The 22,883-nt window shown below is 37.1% G+C and overlaps 1 protein-coding gene across 3 annotated transcripts in view; it reads right to left on the reverse strand.

The window, feature by feature from the left end:
* Positions 1-17,568, reverse strand: part of RXFP1 (relaxin family peptide receptor 1) — a 53,011-nt gene extending 35,443 nt beyond the window's left edge. For 2 of the 3 annotated variants that reach the window (XM_061475672.1, XM_061475668.1), the window contains exons 1-2: positions 17,212-17,568; positions 1,416-1,571 (exon numbers count right to left, since the gene is read on the reverse strand). In XM_061475672.1, the coding sequence (XP_061331656.1) occupies positions 1,416-1,571; positions 17,212-17,260 (205 nt within the window). In that variant the 5' untranslated portion in view covers positions 17,261-17,568. Of the gene's footprint in view, positions 1-1,415; positions 1,572-2,702; positions 2,867-17,211 lie in introns of those variants that run through there. The other variant, XM_061475676.1, reaches the window with a different exon arrangement.
* Positions 17,569-22,883: the final 5,315 nt, after the last annotated feature.

The raw sequence follows: 22,883 nt of genomic DNA on the forward strand, positions 1-22,883 counted from the left end.
GTTTGTGGCATCAGCAAAGACGTAAAACTAGAAAAAGCTGCAGGTCCATATGATGTGATTAGAATTAAAAGTGGCTTTCATATGGATTAAGATGCTGAAATTTGATAGGTATAAGAATAAGATACTACGCAGGTACATAATGAACTTCACAGACATACAATGAGAGCAACCAAAACTTCATTGACTTTGTGAAGAATGCTTGTGAAAAAATGCCTTTATGATACTTTGTTTGAAACTTCTTTCAGAAAATTCCTTTTGTTATACATAACATACTTGGAAGTTTCACTTAATATCTGAATTCTCCTCTCCTGACCCCCAGCTCTGATGGCAGTGTGCCCAGCTGGGACAGGAAAACAGTTCACCTGCTTGGCTCCAGGGAGCTGGAAGCAGTGTGTGAGGAAGGGCACCATGAATCTGGCTGCGCTCCATGTCTACAGGAAAGCTACCAAGGAATAGGAAGTCTAGTTTCCCCATCTGCCATGGATCAGTAGCTCTGGAGAGTATCTTTGAAACTAACCAGGCTGATAGTAAGCTGACAATACCACTAAATAAAATGGGCTAGGACTAATTTTCTCTCCCTGCGTTCAAAGCTCACAACCAAATGGCTAAGCTGTCTTCTCACAAAATATAGGGAGGTCTTTCCCAGACTGTCGCAGGTCTATGCCACCCTCTGAGCTGTGTTCAGGCACTGTGCGAGACATACTGTTCAGCGCAGAGTACAGCTGCGCTGAGGTCATTCTCACAGATCAGCAGGGTGGAAAGGCAAGTGCCAGTGCAAAGCCTGTGCTCTGGCCCTGCTCAGTAGCAGGGGTAAAGGTTACAAATGAAGCCAATTTCATGGCTACCATCTGGCAGGGCCAGGGGTGACAAAGATTGAAACAGCAGGGAGCAGTGACCTGTCCATGTGTATTCCCTGAGATTTTGACACTTCCAAACGCCAAAGCCTGGTAGCGGCACAGCATGCACAGTACACTCACACCGTCGCTGTTTTCTCCCAAATTAGGACATGGATGTTTCCTGAAAATCCTTGAAAATTCTAAGTTATGCTTCCCACGTGAAGTTCATTAAGCTTCATACAAACTCTGTTAGCACATATATCTACCGCTCCTCAACGGAGGTGTTTGCTAGGTTACATACATCCATTTGTACACATCAATATAACACATGCAAACAAGTTCAAGGCAGGGATGAAATTGGATAAACGGATACCATACACAAACAAAAATGTGGTTCATCCTTCTTTCCTAGCAAATGGTTTGTTGTGTGGCTTTATTAGCTATGCCAAAGACCTGTTGTATACTCTGCAAAACATTTAACTTCCTATTCCTAACACCACAACTCTATTTTAGTGTGAGCACTACATGGGTTTCAGTGACTGCAGGTGCTAGACACAAAGAAAAGTCTCAACCACGTACCACAGTTTTCTTCGTCGGCCCGATTCCCACAGTCATCCTCACCATTACAGTGAAGTTGTTGGGGCAAGCACTTTGTGATATTGCCACATGGAAAGTAGCCCAGGGGGCACGTGATCCCACCTCCAGAAACATGATCTTCCAAAGAGTCACAGATGACTAAATAGAAGCAGAAAGAACAAGCTTACTTTCAAATGTGCTCTTAATGTTGAAAGATCTTTGAGATTATGCTTTTATAAACACTCATTTGCATTTGAATGTAAATATCAAGTGATAAATACATATTAGTTCATTGGGCATGCAATTACAATAATATATTAAGTACTTGTTAACTTCTTGGCAAAAACCATTCATATCATCAACTGATTAAAATTGGCTTTGATATAAAGCAACCAGGTAATACCTCCCCATGTGTCCTAGCAATAAGATGGATATGCTAATGATAGGAGACAGCTGACCTAAGGCCACTATTTAAAAGGATTATTTCACTTTGCACTAGAAATTAATTTATTGTAGCAACATACCAGATAAAGTGTGCAGATATGGAATATATTAATTTGTGCTGCAATTTTAGACCCAGATGGATAAGCCCTTTTATACAAACTCAAAATTCTGTGCTTTTACATGCATTCCAATTTTAAAGCAATTACTAGATGCAAACTGATCAAGGATCAAAGAACAAGAAAAGTAGGATCAAATCTGTGACACTGTTTTGTTGAAATAAGACGACATGAAGTTTCCATTATGAATCTTCTTGGAATGGTTGTCAGCTTGGTCCAAAAACTTTGGAGATATCGTTCAGACTCTATCAGTCTAAAGTTTATGTGCATAGATGCTGTTCTGTTAAACCATGCTTTATAGGAAGTAATTCCACAGAATACAGGGACTTCATTCAAGCAGTGCTGAGTGGAAAGGTATAGGAGTGCTGATGAATGGCAGCCAGGGTAGCAGGAAGACTCAATTCTCTGTACTACAGCAGATCCAAATACCCAGGTTTGCAGACACATGATGCCTTAGCCACCCCTTCAGTGCACCTGAGGGACAAATTCTGCCATCACCACTTTTTCCAGGGTAAGTGCAACTGATCTACTGCTTTGGCTGCAGGGTGCCAACTCAGATTTCTTGTCATATGAGATCAGCTTCTTCCCAGGAGCATAATATGGAGAGGGTTTTAAATTACTCTACAACTGAATTTGTTCAGTCTCCAGTATATTGGAAATGGAGAAAAGCATCATCAGCACAGAATGTTACCTAGTGTTCTTCATGTTCCCAAAGCTTCAGTAAGACTACCTAGTGAATTATCATTCCGCAAGGGCCTGCTAATTCAGATTTTGACGTACTTCCAAAAAGGAATATCACTTCCTCATTTTTATAGCTATCATTTGACTTAATGGATGCTGTCACAAAAGAAAAAGATAAAAATTGCAATATGTATTATATTTTGTTTCATTGCTGTTGTAGAGCTTGTGAAATACTCTACAGATGATTTTGAAAAGTTAATTTGCTTTTATTCACAACTGTATAACCTATGCAATTGCTCAGAGACTTCTGCCTTAGTTCCCTACCCCTTTTATGTATGTAACCAAAATTAAGACTACATTGTAATCCCAGGGTGAATTCACACTTGCATATCCCGCATAAACCTCTCTGCTGCTCTGTTCTTGTATTCAAAACATTTATGCTTAACCTGTTCCACTCAAAAACAAGTTCCAAAAAAATCTTATGCAGACTTAGTTAAGCAAACAGAATATGTGCAGTACTTAGTGTCTAAAGTCTCTTGCTGCAGGAAGACAGATGTCACAGACCACTGAGGCTCCCTTCGGTGCAGTTATCTGTCATGACCTGAGCAGCTACTGAAATGCTTGGTAAAAGACAAAAATCTGGAAAAACTAAACATAAATGGAAAAAAACCAACCATCAAACAAACCCTTACATTTTGTCAAGCTTTTTACCCTAAGCATTAGAGATGTATTCAGACTGAGCTGCACTTTGGGCTTACAGGGCCTGATCTTTTACAGCTTAAATTTAAAATGATGGCCTTTCTCTTCTCACATTCAATGGATTTCCATAGCATTTTCCAGAAATCATTATTACTTAGTCAAATAATATTAATCCTTCAACTAATTAACTGATTTAAAGTCACAGTTTAGAAATTCTTTGTAAAAGAGTACATAATCCTTTACTGTGTTTAATGTTTTGAATTCTCTATAAATTTATAGCCTTGACGATATGTATTCTGAATCTCTGCATTACTCATTTTGTGCAATGTTGGATTACCCTGACATGTAAATATCTGCCTGGGAAAGAAGATAACAATGCATCAACACTTAACAGCTTCACTCTAGTTGAAAGCACTGGTCTTTGTCCATTGACTTGTTAACATCACTTTGTTTATGCAGAAAAAGACAGAAGTTTGGACCCTGCAGATCACAGGAGATTTATGAATGGAAAACCCACAACCCTCTGAAGAAATATTTGGCAAAGCTGACAAAGGTAGAAGGAGATAAGACAATAAAATCCATTGTAAAATCTTAGATAATATTCAAACAACTCTTTTTTTTGGATTAAGGAAATTAAAACTGTGTCTTTTATGTGAGGAAAATGGATAAAGATAATACTGCAACAAGAGCAGCAAATAACTACGCTTTTTATTTTGCAAATACAAACTTTATTGACACTGAAGTCTACCATGCTAAGATAATGATCTACCGCACTATATTTGTGATGCAGTATTAAAGGTGTCAACTCTTCTACCTGCTATTGATTTTGCAGTATGAAAAATTGAACCAGTCTTCTAGTATCTTGTTTCATTGTCCATTATTTTTTAGCAGCTAAATGTCCTGATAGAATACCTTTAAAAAATGTTAATGGTTATTTTATCAAGTAATGTCACTGGATGTTCCACATCAGTGTTAAATCAAGAAGATGAAAAACGGTAATTAGTACCCCTTTTTTAATCCATAGGTTTTGTCTTCGTACCGTATGCATATCAAGATGCAAATGCACCTTCATCCCTCAATTCTCAAAAAGAAAACAAGAATTCACGTCATACACCTTTTAAGATTGTCCAGACCTGCTGCTTCAAGCCATTTATTGCTAAGTCAGACATCTGTGACCTTTCCTCTAACTTGAGGAAAATGGATAAATTCTTTCCTGTTAGTCTTTAAAATGCAAGATTAATTTACCACTCCTTTCATTTTTTGAATAAGCAAGAGCTGGGTTGTCATCTAGTCTAAGATGGTAAGGCTTTTTCTTCTTGCATGAATGCGGAATCACTGGGGAAAGAACATGACAGCCCCTTTGTAAGCTCTCACAAACTGAAATCAAAAGAGGGAACACATTTGGGAAAGCCAAGAACAAGATATTCCCAGGAGAACATGGTTTTCCTTCCAACTAAATTGACTCATCAAGCTCAGTGTTTTTGTGCATTCTTTGAAAAATGGCACAAAGTTTGGGAAGCAGAGATGGGTCACAAATGCTGTTTGAGAAACCAAATAAGGGACATGTGCACTAGAAGAACATGAATTTAACTGTTACTCATAGCTTCCATAAACTAAATGAATATGACTCTGTAATGGGAACAATACTGGGCTGATTAGATGGAGTCATAAGCAATTAAACTAATCAAAGCACCATTATTTATTGCTTGGTACTTGCTAGTCACAACAGCCTCAGCTGTATTGCACATAGGTTCAAATAAGGGTATATCAGGAAAATATTTTTTTATTTTCAAATATTTGGATCTCATGAAGACCCATTGTCATGAGTCCAAAATGACTCTCAAATTCCATCAGCCAAATAAGCTAACATGTTTTTCTTTACTTTGAGAAAGTTATCAGCTTAAAACTACTGAGGCTGAGGAAATCCAGCTGGTTTTAAAAAGAGTCCTTAGATGACAAGGACCGAGAATTGACCATGACACCGAAGAATCCACCCTGTACTTACCATGTTGGAAAACTATTTTACCAACAAAAGCCCTAGTTTTTCAGAGAGACCAATGCAAATGCATGAAGTGGTGGGAGTTTTCCTGCCCTCTCATAACTTGTTTTATTTGCCATACTTCTTGACACAGTGGGAAATGGGCTAGAGGAAGACAAGAATGAAAATATTCATTTGAAACGCTTATTTGGAAACAGAATGTTTTCTTCAAATAAAACAAAATGAGTCAACAAAGAAAATGTGAAAGTAAAGATCGATTTTGCCCATCACTTTTGTGCTAATCTGAATACTTTAAGATGACAGTTGATTAAAAAAGAATTCTCTTCTGTTGAAAGGCATTTGAAGGGCACGTGAACTGGCTTTGAAAAATTTTTACCATAATATAGAGGAGGAGATCTCACAGGCCTGTAACCTTTATTTTCACACACAAATCATCAGAACAAGGCTAAAAACCAAGTTTATACCTATGAATTCCTTTAACTTAAAAGATAGATACTTGATGATTTACACAGAATAATAGTGACAAATGGTTGACTAACTGTGATCAGAAGCATTTTAATCAACACATAAAGAAAAAAAAACCCAAAAGATATAACACTTTGAAAAGATCTTACTTATTTTGAAATAATTTGTTGGCTGAATTTGTCCATTACAATAATATCTAGAAATTAATAATATTTAATTCAGTCTTGTTCATTTTTCTGTTTTTTTTTTCTGAATTATTCAGCTTCTCCCCACTAAACAAGGGAAATTTGGAGCAATTCTTGACAAAACTTTTAGCCCAAAATAGACCTTGCTTTAGGGGTGAGAGATTTTTTAAAATTTATCCTGGAGGCAAAGCATTAGTGGCTTAAAAGATTCAAGCATTTGTACAAGATCCCCATGGGAGTATAATTATACTGTTATCACTACATTGCCTTTACAGTAGTTTGCTCCTTTCCTCCTTTGCTAATTGTTCAGCCCTGATGTCTGTAACATTTTCTAAATATCTGTGTAGCACATACATATTTATATTGTTCTATATTTTATTGGGTGAAAATGACAGTGTCATTTATTCAGAATTCCAAATGCTTACAACAGCTTCCTTTCTTAAAATACAGGCAATTTTTAAAATTTTGGATGTTGCTCTTGAAACCAGAATTATATTTTCAGTTTTGTTTGCATTACATTTCTCTTTAGTAGACCATATTATATGTTTTAAGAATATGTAGTAAACACCTAAGTTTATGAGTGACTATATAAAATGCTTGCTTTCATTAAACACAATATACTACAAAAGATGTATATGACTTGCTAATCTCATCATTATCTTGGATCTTAAATCTCACCTTGTACCTTTATGTCTTGCTGTGGATTTCACAATGCTTGCATTTCAGAAGTGTTTTCCAAAGCAGAAAAACTATCTTTTTGAAAATATAGACTCCAATCTCATAACAACATTACTGAAGTTAGTTATCAGTTATGTCACAGATAATTTAGTCTAATTAATCCAGCTATAGTGCTGGAAGATCTTCTTTGTATAACTGCCAGATAAATCTACTTCAGGGCCAGAAACTACCAGTAGAGCAATTCAGACTGGTCATGTGGCACCCTGCCAGAGGATTTGGCTCTTATACCTTTTACTAATTTGTCTTTTTATTCTGCTTAAACAGAACTTAGAATAAAGAGATTTTGATGAACAGAAAAAGCTGAAAGAGATAATATTATTTGAAAAAGCCCCTATATGTACTATAATGAATTTTGTCTGGAAACTCGGTTTTTATAGCGCATTGCCAGAGGATCTGCTACAAAATAGGTCAGCAAAATGTCTAAGACACAAATTAATGCGCAGAGCCAAATCTTTTTGACATCCTTCTTCCCCTTTTCTTCCTCTCCCCACATACACAGAATGTAAATAATACTGAAGTATTATAAGTTCTACCTCTATATTCTTACATGATTTCCAATAGAAAATGAAATCACTTAGGCTTTCCTTTGCCCTAGTGTTGTTTTGCATTGGTGTAACTTATTTGATTTCATTAATTTCTTTTTCAAAGCAATGCAATATCAAGTCTAAAGCTGGACACATAAAAAGCTAGAGTTTTGTTTTGGTGGCATTAGATATAGAACAAAAATGAAGGCACCAAGGTAAAGGTGTTAAATACACAGTACTAGGTAGTACCATCCCACCTGAAAGGCCCAGAAAGGCAGTGATTAGCCATTAAAACCAAGGAAAACTCCTCTCACAGGAGCGGATTCTTCACCGAGGCCTCCACTTGGGCTGGTTCTTTGAGCCCCAAAGATAAAAGAACTCTGTTTAAAATAATAATCTAATTTCTTCCTTTGAAACAGCACATTTGTAAATTAATGATTTGAAGATATGAATAAAAAAAAATAAAAAATAAAGAAATCTCTAACTTCACACCAGGAGTGGCATTTTTTTATGTTTCATAATCCTAGAGGAGAAAAGTTTCATATATAGTAGTACTTGCCATGTATCTTACATTTATTTTTCTGTCTAATGAAGATGCTTGTTTTTTTTTAATTCTGAGCAATCAAATAATTTAAAATGCACTTTAAGCCAAGAGGATCAAGGACAACTGACTATCAATAAATTAGTGTCCCTCAAGCAACAATCATTCATCTCATCTGAATAACCAGCATTCTGAGTTTAAATGCAAAATGACAATAGAGTTTACAGTAAAGAAGTTCACTTCAGACTTGATGCTTTGCACAACTTAACCCAGTCAGCCATATGTAAAGTAAGCAAAAGTGAAATACTGATTAGTGAGAACTAAATTACTTACATTGACAAACAACAGACATTTGTAATATGTGTCTTAAGTTTCCATAAAGAAAAGGCAGATTTAAGTCACTTTCATGAGACAATACCATATAGAGGAGTTTGTGTTCATGTATGGAAGTAAAAAGAAATCCAGGAGATGAGACAGAAAATAGTTGTAGCAAAGCACTAAGAAAAAAGCTGCAATGAAAAAGGGAGTAAAATTAGACAGGCAGCAACAGCGAAATTGGTTGCTGATATTCTACTTGTATGATGTTCTGAGAATATGTTATTTGTAAATGAGCAGAACAGGAAAGAATTACTTGACTGTCATTAACTTCTCATAAGAGAAAACAATCTATAAGATTAAGCAAAGTAACACTTTGCCTATCTTTTCTTAGCTAAAAGAGGGCAAAACTCTCTTCCTGTCTCCCCCCAAGTTCCATGACTTAGCTGTAACTTCTTTCACAGTGACTTCAGAATGCTCTTGTGACGGGGAAAAAAAGAGAACAAAACACTGATGACTGATAGAAAAACAGATTTGAGAATAGTCAGCCCAACCCAAGGCTGAGGAAGAGAACCTGAAGAGGGGCAGTGGGAGATTTTATTTTCTCTTTCTTCATCTTCTTTTGTTCTTTAGTCTCTTATTTTGCTACTGAACTGCTTGAACTAAGCAAGCTGCAATATTTGTCCTCTTTACCCTAGTAACACAATCTTAAATAAATCTTTGTAAAATACTCTCAGGTAAGCTTTTTCTACGTAAGACTTCAGGGAAAGAAATGGAAAAAACTGTTTTGGGAGCCCTAATATTTGAAATATGAAACATAATCCATTTTTTTTCATACACTGTGCCTTTAATAAAGACTGAAAGTATTTTAATGATCATTCTTATAATGTAACTAAGCCAGCATAATATACAATGAAGCTTGAAGCATCCTAAAGATTAATTTTGTAATATAATATAGTATTTCTTGTTGAGCCCAAGACAAGATTACTTGATACATTTTATTTATTCACTTACTTTTGTTACCAAGAACCATTTATAACTATCAAGAATTTAAATTTTACATAGAACTACAAGTTCAAATCTGGGAGGTTGATTTGCTCTACAAATCTGTGAGATTCAACTGTCCTCAAGTACTACAAAAATGGAACCCTCTGTTGTTCTGTTTTGAAGTAATATAATCTGAAAGTATTTTAGAGGTCTTTTTTTTTTCCCTGAGAGCTTATGGGACTATCATGTGAAAAACCAGTTTGAAGGCACTGTGCTTAAATAAATACATCTGAATATTTGGTTCAATTTAAAACCCACAAGTTTTCCAATACCTACTGTATTTTACTATGAGTAAACATAACTCACAGCTATAAATTGTGACACGCCAGTTAAAGTCCCGTAAACCAGAAATTATCTCAAGCTAACAGGATTTTTGACTTTCCTAGACTGAATAATGTTTGCTGGTTGAACCACTATTGGAGACATCTGGCTTATTGCTTCTTTTGCAGGTTATATAAACATGTGCATGCAGATAGAGAGTTAAAGATTTTAAGATGATAACTTTCAGATTTTATGCAATTATTGGTGTATATAAAGAAATGTTGCACAGCAGAACATAGGTGTAAGTTACCTGGATATTTATTTTCCCAACTAAGTTAGAAAAGATAGTGAGAAACTATATTCAGAAGTTTTTCTCTGTATTTAGATGCAGCTAAACAGTACATTTGCATGGATTACTGAAGGATTTTGCCTCCACATGGTCTATAGCTCCTCCTTTTCTTCCTTTTGACCCCACTCCAGCTAAATCAACACATGACGATGCGCATGCCTGCCATTGAGTGTGTTCTTATTGTTAACAGGTGAAACCATGCTCTGTATAAGCAAATACCTGTAACCAACCCTGTGAAGATGCATTAAATATTCTTAGCTCCTAATGCTTCCCTACATAAAATGTACAGGATGTTGCTGGACATGTCCAGAGAGCAAATCTTAAAATTTTACATCTAACTTTACAAATTTTGTTGTGATACTTTATTTCAATAAAGAGGTAATTCCTAAAAAGGCAATTATATCAAAATAACATTTTTTTTTTTAACTTAAAAGATCATACCCCAGCACTTAAAACTGGTAATTTAAAAATATTGGTAATATTCTCCAAAGGTGCACATTCATAAACACGAGAACTATTTCTGTGGGCAAGAAACCAATCTGGTTAAAAGATGAAGTGAAAGCAGTGAATATGTAAATGATTTAAAAAAGAAAAAATTAAAATAAAAACAAATAATGATAAAACCTAAAAATGTGTAAGTGAGCAGGCTAGAGAAATAATCAGTACTTATTAGAAAAAATAGTTATTTTTAAAAACATATTAAGAAAAATAAGACCCTCATGTGACATACAACAGTTAGGAGTGTAAAAAAGCCCAACTATTTAACACCCATTTCTGATATGCATTTGAAAAGAAGAGAGAGGTTGTGTCCTTCCTACATGATGCTGAAAAATCTGTACCGAAGATTTAGCAGCATTTCTAAATTAAATTATTTTCAAACCAGCCACAGGAGGAATCTGTAAGGAATGAGTTGAGAACTACTGAAACTAATGTTATGATACAACAGGCTGTGAAATATGAAGAAAATACCAACAGAACTAGAAGCTCGTAGTGTTATTTCAATACCAGAACAGAATGAAAGTGTCTGAAAACCAGCGCCTGAGATTCCTAGGTAAGACAGTTTTGTTCACGTGTTTTAACATGGAATTGAAGACCAGAAAATGACATCTGGAAGTGTATTTTCATCTTTGTCAACTGTATTACCATTAACTTCTCTAGACTAATCAAGGCATTTGACCTACAATCACATGTTTTTAAAATTCATTTTTCCCATGCAGTGCAAACTTTGGCTTTAACTAAGTTGTGGCCAGAACTTAATGTTTGATTAATGGATGGTGTTCTTAGTAGCTGATTCCAAAGAAGGTGTGGTCTGTTGCTACCTCACCTATTTTTGAATTTCTCATATACATATATCAGTTTTTTAATAGTAACTGAAAATCAAAGTAAAACAGAAAAAAGTAATTCTAATTAAAAGAACACGGCCAGAAGCTTTCCAAGCACTGTGTCTTTCCCCCTCAGGTTCAGCACAGCACTGACAATCAGGTCTATGATGGGAAAAAGACTTATTTCCCTGATCAAGTCAGCGCTTTTATTTTCTTTGCAGAACAGAGGAGAAAGAGGCAATGTTCACCTGCTTTGACAAACCTATTCACATCTTAGAGTCTCAGTCACTGTACAGCCCCTGCCATTTATAGTGCCGCAGTGGTCCTTGCTCTGCTCTGGAGGACATAGTTACTTGACTGAGAGTGAACATTTTGCCCAAATTTGACCAAATAAAGCCTCGGGAGTAGAGAGTGCACTGGTGGAACACAATGACCTGTGGTATAAAGAGCTGTGTGATTTAACATGCTCTCTGGATAAACTCTGCTAAGCGATCTCACATTCACAAGTCTTTCAGGATCAGCTGCTGGTGGGCTCTTCCTCTCCACAGCCTGCCCACCTTCTTCCCCTACCATTATGTGTACAGGGACAACTTGCTTGCCCAGGGCCAAAGCTGGGGCCTCCAGAGACTCATTCAAACCCATGTTTTCCCATCAGTCATTTTTCCTGGTATCTGTATGTCGCACAGGTCAACTGCACGCTGGATCCCCCATGAGCACCGAGGGCAACACAGCAGGTAGTGAGCATAATATTATGCATTACCTCTTTGCATATGCAAAGTCACTTTATGTGTGACACCAGTTATTAGTATCATACATTCAAATTCTGTCACAGATCTTTAAATTGCGTATATTTCTGCAATCACACCCCCATACAATACTACAGGCATTTTATCTACACTTTGATTAGTCTTCTAATGGATTACTGACATCCTGCTGCTTAGTCTATGGTCTAACCACTTAAAAGCTACAGTATTATAGTCCCCATTCGTTCAGCCATAAACCTACAATAATTAGACTTCCCATTTTTAAATCCTCACAGATTGCTTAGATTACAGTTTAGAACATGGTATTATTGCTCAGATGGGGAGCCGAGACATTAACATATGTATGGGGAGTGTTTCTGGCAATTTTAGGTTTCTACTTTCAGAATCAGCTTCACAGATTAGTTAAAGCACAGCTTTTACAGATTTCAAGTGTCAGCTGTGAAATGAACGCTGCCACATCAGGATGATCAAACCAAAAAATCAAGAAAACCTGCCATATAATTATTATCAATTTATTACAAAGTATTTAGAGCATCACTGTCTAGGGCAAGAAACAGGAACAGAAATCAGTTTTCCACAGCAGAGTTCAGTTCCTTTCATCACACAGCCGTCATTTTGTAATTCCCAGCTTCACTCACAATTTATCTTCCACAGCAAATGAATAAAGGGTCACACAGTCAGCATAATTCACTGTTTCAGATTTGTTCTTCAAATGCAGTATACAAAGCACAAGTCTTTGTGGAGATATAGCCTGAAGAAAGCGTAGTATGTGCACATAGGTCAAATGAAGATTGCATCCTTCATTTCGATTCCTAAGCACTGAGTTTCAAAAATTAATAAAGTTCTTTGATATAAGTAACATCCCAGATGATGAAAAGAGGAAGTCAGTTTTCTACCAACATTTCATGACACCATGTTGCATCATTAGTTCAGAACATTTAGCTCTTTAGACCTTTAGTGTCTAAGAGGGTAGAGTGGTCCAATAACATTAATTACCATCCATTGGGCAGAGGTGTTAAGGAGAAGGGGGTATTTTGCAAGGACACAATAAGCAACAGAACAATCTTGAGCTTCCTTCTAGCTTTGTAGCATAGTGCTCACCTACACCAAGCACAGCTCCTTTTTCTGGTCAGTTTCATCTTTTCCTTGCCCTGGCTGCTTACCTCATGTCCATCCTTTCTTGCCTAATCACTAGCTGCTTCCCACCCTCTCACCACCTTTTGTCCACGTAGGGTCCTAGTTCTGGTCTTGTCATCCTCTGACTTTAGACACTCCCCACTCTCAGAGCTCCTTGTCCTCCTTTAGTTGCCTGCTGGCTCCCTCTCACACATTCCTTTCCTCAGTCTCTACCCTCCTAGACTAACAGACTTTCTGATCTCCATTGTCCCTTTCAATGCCTTGACTCATTTGCTTCGAAGTCTGATTTGACGGCTTCAGACTATGGGACACATGGCATCACCAGCAAACCTTCACAGAGATCACAGGTGAAGTTATCAGTGGCGACAGTTCCTCTGATGAGATTCCTGCTGGCTTCTAGCATCCAGTAACATCCATCAGAGAAGGTTATTAATTTTTATGCCACAGCAACTAGGCTTGAACATGCTCATTAGTTCTAGTGGGATGGTCTGTCAGAGGACTTTCTCTCAGACACAGTGATTTTTATGGAGGAAAGTACAGAAGTACTTATGCCTTTAAGAAAAGGCATTGCTTAATACAAGATTCCCAGAATCCTTCAACATCATCAAAGTACCAATTCCTCAGTTTAGGAAAAACTGAAGTTATTTTGGTATATTTTGTCTTCTTGCTCCAAGTGAATAAAAGTCCATACTGCATATAAAATTTCAGAGCAAATGGTTCAAGTCTGGTAGAGTTGCTATAAACAGACAAGACAGGTTTGCAAGTTGGACCGCCCCTAGTGTCACCCAACGGAGGGGTGAAAGCACCTTTGCCCATGCAGCAATTGCAAGAAACCCAGCCTGAACAAGTGGCAATGATCTACCTCTCAGAGCTTTAGTTTATTTTTGCAGTGATTTTTCACTACTTCCTAACTGACATTAAAGGAAATCTTCCTCAGTAAACCTAGTCTTCATCCCTGATTTTCTGTAAAGATCTTTTTGTTGTTGTACACATAGATTTACAAGATGCACATTATTCTTCTAGCCACAGGGAAGCCAGTCAGATTAATGCCCAAATTAAATGGAAGAAAAGAAATAACCAAAAAATTATTGTTATACAGTGGTAATTTAAGCCTGGGCAAAGGCTGGCTTAATTAAACTTTCCCATTTGCAAATCTGCAAGGGATCTTAAAAGTTGTTATAAGCTATGAAAACAAGAGCAGTTTCCTGCAAAATCATGAAGTTACACTTCAGAAAATTTGGGAAGGTCTCTTTCCCTTTACCTTTGGCAGAAAGCATTCAGTATAAGATATCTTGGCCTTGGAAACGGCTGCCACATGCATGCAACACTAGAAGGGCTAGCAAGTATCTAATGGTTTTAAGACAGTTTTCCTTGGCATTTTGAAGTGAGCTTAAGGGAAGGAAAAAACATATATGAGGGGAAGAAAAGAAAGAGGAGGGAAGGGGAACTGTAGGTACAAGAAGAAATAGGACCGTAAAACTTCAGGTAGGGGCACAGAGCATACAGGGTTAAAACAGCAGCCACAATTGTTTTCCATGAGAAGCCTGCCAAATCTCTGTTGGAATTCAGTTTGAATAGTTTTATATACAAATGTTCTGTTTTTCCTAATGATTGATTAATGAATTGTTTGAGGGTCTGGCACTTAGCCAAAGTCCAGAAGGACAAAATCGTTTTTTGTCCACAGAGAGCTAATCAAAGTGACCGTAAAGACACAAATACATACTATGGTTGTTGCAGCTGATTATTTCACTAAGAGACAAGATGTGGCAGCAGCCAGTGCAATGCCAGCCACATGCCTGTGTGTCTTACTAGATTCACAATGGCATGAGCCACCCAGGCAGATGTTTATCCTGACTACCCATTCAGTGCTGCCAGTTAAACAACCAGAGTGAGAAATTTACATTTGTCCATGTTACAACTGATGCTGCTGCACTGGTGAAAACTATGGTACATATGCTGCTTTGTTTCAAAAAAACACCCTTTACCTGGAATAATATAACCCACACAAGAAGTAGTAAGGTCGTTGCTGAGAGTTGCTGCTGCATAAAAGGCATGATTATTTGGATTAGCTTGATTATTTGGATTTTGGAAGGAAAGGTTTTCATATAAAAAGATTTAATCAAGAATTTGAAGGAACACAGTGAAATAAAAGAGCTACTGGGGTTATTTTTGTGCAGCTTTAGTTGGTGAGTGGAAAACCAGACAGATGTAGATTGGATGGATATGGATGGGTAAGGCAAGAGTAGTTTTTTTATGCTAGGTATTTCTCATTTTAACTTTTAAAGAATTAGGAGCATCTGAGAGTTGTAGAAATAAAATCCACAACAAAAACACCCAACCTCCCTCAACAAAACTCTGCAGCTGAACTTCTAGCAGTCCATAAACAACAAACCCAATTTCTAGGTACAGCTATACTTACTCCAGGAGTGTTTGTTTTAATATCAGCTCGCATAAAATCTTGAACAAAGGTTTAATCAATTGTGCAGATGAAATCCAACTTGGAGATGTGGTTATGCTTCAGATGGGTGGCTAAAACTCTGAAAGGCAGTGATGCTATGCACTGTGCACTGACTGAGGTTAGGAGAAATGGCACTAAACAGGAACTGTTTCTCGGGGAAAACAGTACTAGTAGGCAGCAGAGACTCCAGGCATGCCAGTGCTTTAATCTGTGAGTGCACTGCTTCTCTCTTTAACCAACATAGATGAGCCATATGATTTTCTTGTAAATGTTACAACATACTATATATGTTGAACCAATGAACACCTAAAAAGCCAATGGCCATTATAACTGTAATACTAGAAGGCCTTTAGTCATTCACAGTCCTCATCTGCCATCCTGTTTTGTAATATGCTTTAATGTATTTTGATACGTTTCATAAATTCCGCAGCTGAGATGAATTTAACCTGGTAGAAATTATACCAACAATGATTTGCACATCTTTATGAATGTTTCAAGATTTTACTGTTTTGGTTTAAAAGCAGTAATAGAAAAGGCTTAATCTGTTGAAATCTTTCAGATTTTATTTTGCATACCTTGAAGTACTACCTTTAAATATTGGATTATTGCTCATGGATAACATGGTTGTGTATGAAGCCAGACTTTGCTCACAGGCTTGATAAGATGCCATTATCATAGCCTTCTTCATTCCAAATTAATTAATAACACTGTTCTTTTATGCTTGCAGCTCACATATTACATATTCCTCCTAACATCATAGAACTGCTTAGAGTTTTTCCCCAGATTTAACTAAGATTTGAAACTGTAAAAATAACTGTAAGTGGAGCTCTCTTTCCCAAACTCCTCAGGAGGGCAATATCCCTTACAAAACTTATGTTAAGCAGCAGAGTAAGCACACATAAACACAAAAAGGTTTAATTTAAAAGCAGGAGAGAGAACAAGCTGCTGCTCAATACAGAAGGTTGTAGCAGAATTCAACCTTATGCTCCTATTAGTTTAACAAAACACTCGCTATTGCAAACGGTAACTATTTCACTATTGTATTAATATTGCACAAAAAGAGGCAAATTTTAACATAAAATCACAACTAGAGAAAATTATTGCCATTAGGAAAACCCAGCCTACAGATCAGTATTAGCAGCTTCACAGCGACAGCTTTACCCAGGTCCAAAGCAGCACTTACAGACAAGGGTACTCAGATGAAATGAAGAAAACATTACTAAAGTAAGCAGAAGGTCAGGTGTGGCTCTCACCAAACAGAAGTGATTTGCACCCGAAAGAAAACTTAGATTCGGTTCAGTCTCCATCTTGCAAGCTGTATCATGCTGAATCAGAGGGTAAAAATTCCTGCTACCTGACCACAGTCTACTTTTTGAGAGCTACAGTACCACTGCAAACTAGTGAGTCTGAAATGTGGATTTCACGGCATCTGAAATGAGACAGTTCTATATGTGCCTTCATTAAATATTTACAGCAAGTATTTATGCAATGTTTAAAATGTTTCTTATTTTTTAATTTCAGCTCATAACTGTTCATAGTAACTCTCAAACCATTAAGGAAAAATAAATCTAATCCCTAAACATAACTAGTAACCTTGAGAGACTGCATTACACTTTGATTCGATCAAAGAATGATTACCATGAAGAACTGTAAAATAACACTGAGATAACAGTTTTTAAAAGATCCACAACTGAAGTTTATCAGCTATCTGCTTTGCAATGTTCAAAACAAGAAAAAGAGCCAGGTACACTTACCCTTGGTACCAATAAGCAAGAACATATAGAAGTAGCATTCGGATGTCATATCTGTCCTTCAGCAATTCAATGAATGCAGTCAGCGAACGCTGTCCCTTAAATCACACACTAGCCAGCGCGCTGCTCGAATAGTCTGCTTCTGACAGCCTTCAGCAGTGCATGAAGCAAACTCCCTTCTCTCCCCTGCCTTCCTCCCTTACTGTCCTCTGCACTAGGTCTCCCTCTCTCCCCCTCTCTGGCACACACATACGGAAGTTTCCTGGATCACACTGGCTCCTCAGGCTCTCCCTTACAGAATGGGGTCTACTCTGCGGTAGGCAAAGGCTGGTCTGTGTGTGTGGACACAGATCTGCCCCAAGGAAAGCTGCTGCTGCACAAAACACAGCCAGGTCTAGAGAATTGACATCAATGCTCCACTGTCCATTCTGCTCCCACTTCTCCCCCTTTCTTTTTCCTTGTCTCAATACTGTGAGAGGCCTGAAAAGTATAGTTTTATTTAAGCAAATGTGTTTGAAACTAAATATTTGTTAGAGTTTAGATAAAAAAAGGGTGGTTTCTCAAATAAGGGGGAGTGAAATTTATAATCACAGTCTCTCTGTAGCATTCTGATCACTTACTGAAATACAGAAAAATGCACAATTTAACCTATTTTCAATAACAATATATCACTATTTTTAGATATTAATCACTCTTCAATACTAATGCTAAAGAAATCATTCTGAAAGGGCAAAAAACATATGTTCCAAAACATATACAGTACGAGAATAAGATTTTTCACAGTTTTTCTCCTTATTTAAATACTTTGAGAGAATCTTATCTGGTCTTCGACCAGTAGATCATAGTATATTCCACCACATATATAGTCATATGGTTAAAAATCTTTTTTTATGTTGTGAAGTCTAACACTGATCCACACAGCAAGATATATTTCAAAATGAGTCCGCCAATTAAGATGAACTCAAGACAAGAAGCTTAATTTTACCTCCCCTCAAAGAGTTTCAGATATTTTGATAAATTTTTTCTTTAAACAAAAAGCCAATCAAACACAAGCTTGATAGGTTCAACAGCTTGCCAGCATGACAAGGGTCAGGAAGCATTGGTAACATGTCAGCAGCTACATCAGGTATCTAAGGAAGAAAAGCTTCTCAGACTAAGGAAATATGTGCATGCACGGACTCATACATGAAATGATGAATTCAGAGAATGGGAAAAATCTATATCATAGTCAAAAGTAAAGTCCACATTGTTGCTATGGAAAAGTTGTCTATAAAATAGATATGATGAACTGTCAGTCTCATGATTTCTAATGTAAAAAGAATAAAAGATATAGAAGGGCTTAAACCAAGATTCTTAACTATGGAAGCCCAAGAAGTATATTGGCATCTATTGTGCTAACACCAAAACTAGACAGTCTACAGGCAGAATGGATTAGGGACCTATAGAAGTTTTTTTTTTTTATAAGGTGAGGAGCATATCAAGTAAAACCACACTTGCCTCAAACAACTATTCAACAATGAAGCTAACACCTAAGGGCTAATGCCTGAGCTGAAAAGAGCTTCCAAGGTAGGAAAAGAAACTGCACCAAGAATGTAAAGAATAAGAGAAATATACTTTCAGGGAAAATAAAATAAAAGCTCTACCTCTTTACTGCAGGATGAGGTAGAACTGATGTGTTAGAGAAGGTTTGTGGGTTTTTTTAGCATAGTTGTCTCTGTGGCTTTCTTCTTCTGATTTAGCCACCTCTATTTATGATATGTGGTTGGAATAGGCTATATTTACCTGATAATAATAAACCAAACAACCTATTTCTTCAAGAAGAAGTCTGACCCACTATGAAAGCTAAAGGTTTTCTACCTCAGGGTAAACAAGAAAAACCCCCAAATGTAGTACATACCACCCACATACATTTTCTGAAGCTCTGGCCCAATGAGAGTTATCATTTTCAGCCTTCCTCTTTTTTCAAGGACCTTTAGCAAGGATACTCATTAATTTTGCTGCGAACACTTGCTCTATGGAAAATCCACTGAGATCTTCTAAATTTCTTATATATTCATAATAATACATAAAGAAGCAGCAGCACTTTCATGCCCATCCTCTCAGCGTAATTATGCTTAAACCAAGAAGCTAGAGTTACAAACACACATTGCTGAACTCTGGAATGCAGAGCTGGAAAAGGAGGAAAGGCAAGTTCATTATTAGAACAAAACATTAAACAGGACTTTACTAGCTTTTGAAAAATAGTTTTGGCTTACTTTACTTGAAAGCATTTTTACTTCTGGGAAGAAACACTTCTGTGCATTAGAAAGGAATATGTACTTTCTTCCCGCCTAAAACATAAAAAGCTATGATATTTTGGTGATTTAGAACTCCCTTTTCAAGAAAAGAATAGCCTTTATATGGAATTCCTTACACAGCGAGGAAATAACACACCAGAGTTACATTTTTGTTTTAAATAACTTTGAGAAGACGCTTGACTGCATTAGAATATGCAGCACTTGCTTGTATTTCTACTTACAGCAATTCTACAGCTGAAGTCACCAAAACATTGCAGAAATCTGTAGTATGGGTTATGATGCAAATGTTTACCTCTGAGTTTCAAGAAATAAGCAAGTTAAACTGACTTTACCGCAATCAAAAACGTGCTATTTGACTTTAGTGGTCACTGCCAAACAGTCGCAATTTCATTTCTTGTTGTCACAGCTATCTGGTGCTGGACTAAAGAGTACCTACAGAGTACCTACTTGTCAGATCTGTGGAGGATACCTCCCTCTCCCAAATATTGAACCAACATTGTGCCACCCACACTGCAAACTAATAGATGACATTAATGAAGTGTTTTCTAAATCCCAATAATTATGGCTATTATGTTGTTGAGAAGAGTCACCTCATGTTTCTATTACAAAGGGTTAGAAACTAAATTGATTACACAGGGCTTAGAGTTGAATAATGGCAATCATGATGCACTTTCACGTAAGTGTTATTAGTGAAGTTTTAGCATCTTGTGGGGTTTTCTTCCTATATTTTACATTAGGTACTAAATAAAAGGAAATACATAGAAGTAACCAAACCATAGTAGTATGCATCACCATTAAGAATAAGCATGAACTAAGTTGTAAATCACTGCTACTGTAGAAATGTTGGAATTCCTTTTCAACTTCAAGAAAAAAGTTTACTTACCTACAAAATACAGCTACTCCCTTGGAGGTTAACAAATATTTTACCTTAAACTCTGATTCTAGCATACTTAATGTTACAGCTGATAAGCTTCAAGCAGATTCAGCACCAGTATGAGCAAAGGTATCTCTAAATTTTAGTCTATGTGGTGCAGACAGACACATACAATCTCTACTTGTTACCATGCTGCTCCATGTACTGAGTGCTCAGAGACATTTCTGTTCTTTCCTAATGTGGGATTTTCCCTTGGTTTAATTAAAAATATTTCAAGGAATCTTTATTTCATGTATCAGATCAAAGACCCACAAGACAGTAGGTATGAAAGTGGTGATTTTATAACCAAGAGCTGCACATTAAGCAAAACAGATTTTCACCTGAAAATGCTGACTAGACTGTCAGCAGTTTTCCTGCCCTAGTGAAACACAAGAAGGGCAGAATGAGGCGCTGAAAGTAAAACTAGGCCCATGTTGCCATCCAGTCATGAGGACTATATAGTTCATATTTAGAAATGGCACTCCAAGAAGTGAATCTGTTACTTTTTTACCCATTTGATGACCAAACTTTAGGTTTTGTATTATAGCAATGTGAATAATTAATCTGCAGATAAGGCTTCAGAACATAGCATTTAAAATGTAAATCCTCTATTATGTATGTCAGTCCTACAATCCAAAAGATTTAACTGTGCAAAAGAACATAATTGGCTTAATTGTATTTAATTTACACGGCTTTCAAAGCTCCGTCACTATCCTTTGCAGACAGTACAACTAAGAATAAGAGCCCTATATTTTACTGTTGCATTTGGAGATTACATTTCTTATTTAACACCTACATCTAGGTTTCCTGAGTCTGGAGCAAACTAAAGGACCTCTTCATAAAAATGGAAGAACATCTAAGCAGCTTAAGCACAGAAAGATAAAACAAAACTTCACCTACAGCAGCTCTTTCCAAACAGTAGACTGTACTGCAGTTCATTTCTCTATCTCATACACTTGCCACTCAACCAGCACTGTAAGAAGATATTATCTTTTCATAAAGATTACTCCCCTCCATTGCACAGATTTAATAGGATTTACCTCCCCAAACTTGAAAAGCCTGAGACACCTAGCCCAACAGGCCAGGCTAACTGCACAAGCACCTTTGCTGCAGAGCCTCCTGACTTCCCTCTCCAGACCCTCTTTATCAGCACAGATGCACCTGAGCTGGGATTACTGGCATTTGCACCTGGAGAGCGCGGAGACTTTCCTCTGCTGGGAAAAATTACCTGAGCTAAATGTTCTCCCCTGGAGAGCTTTATTACAGGGACAGAACAGGATATTTTTCTTCTCAGTACATACATATATCCACCAAGCATCTCAAAACAGAAACCAGTTCTGCCAACCTTGTTTTAATCTAAAGCAATTGCACAAAGTTTGGCTGTAGTGCCAGCTCTCAACTGCAGAGAGGTACTAACTGCCTTGCTAGGTCTGTGGCTGTAGCTATAGAGAGGAACACAATGAGGTTCACTTTTCCACAGGAAAAAAGCAGGCAGAGGAAGGATTCAGGGATGACAGACTGTCCCTTACATGACTTCTGTTGTTTGTAAATGAGACACTAGATTGACTGCAGACAATAGTGAATAAGCAGCAGTAGCTAGAAAGCTCTGAGCTCATTGAAGAGCTTATGCAAAAGATATTCTCTGCTGCTGTGCTTTGGTGACCCTGTCCAGCTCTCCTTCTATAGCTGGTGTGGAGGCAGGCCCTCAGTCAGGGCAAACTCACTGTATCCCTCATTTTCCCTGATTTTCTCCAGATGTCTGTTCCAGCTGTGTGTTTTGACTAAATCAGAGCAAAGCTCACTGGTGTGCCTGACCCAAAGCTGCTGCTGGAATGTAGACGGTGCATTTCTTTTGAAATAACCAAACATATAAGATTTGCCAATCATATATTCTCTTAATCATCCATTTTCAGCCTTTTGACTGATTAAGATTGTAGCGGTATTTCTGTGATTGTGTATGATTATAGACTTGATGTTAATAGCTTTTGTAAGTTACTTTACCATTTGAGAATGTCATAGGAATTGTATATGACATCCTTCTTTTTTCAGCATTCTCTTTTTCCATGTTATCTTTTTCCTGTCTTCGGGAATGCAATTTTTGTTTACAGCACCTAAGCTTCTAGAAGAAAAGACCAACTTCCCAAATATGAATAGCTCAATATATAATACTGGAAGATGTGAAGTTCCTAAAATGCTCACTAGTAATACATTTTAATGTGAGATGGTACCAAACATATGATCATTGACAATTAAGTCATACTTTGACAAAATCAACTCTAAAAATATGCAGTTTGTAAAGTTTTGAGGATGCAAGGTGTTTTGATGACTCAGCTATGAGAACTTTTGTGTTAGAGAACAACCAAAGCCAACTTCAAAGTCAGAGAAAAATAGATGTGTGGTACCAGCATGGTCATACAGTTGGGCTGTCGTAAGAAATTATCCTCAACATACTCCAAGAGACTCCT

Source organism: Pezoporus flaviventris, unplaced genomic scaffold (genome assembly GCF_033815535.1).
Source record: "Pezoporus flaviventris isolate CSIRO_AGI_PZ_B2104156 unplaced genomic scaffold, CSIRO_AGI_Pfla_v1 ptg000002l, whole genome shotgun sequence".
Taxonomy (NCBI): Eukaryota; Metazoa; Chordata; class Aves; order Psittaciformes; family Psittacidae; genus Pezoporus; species Pezoporus flaviventris.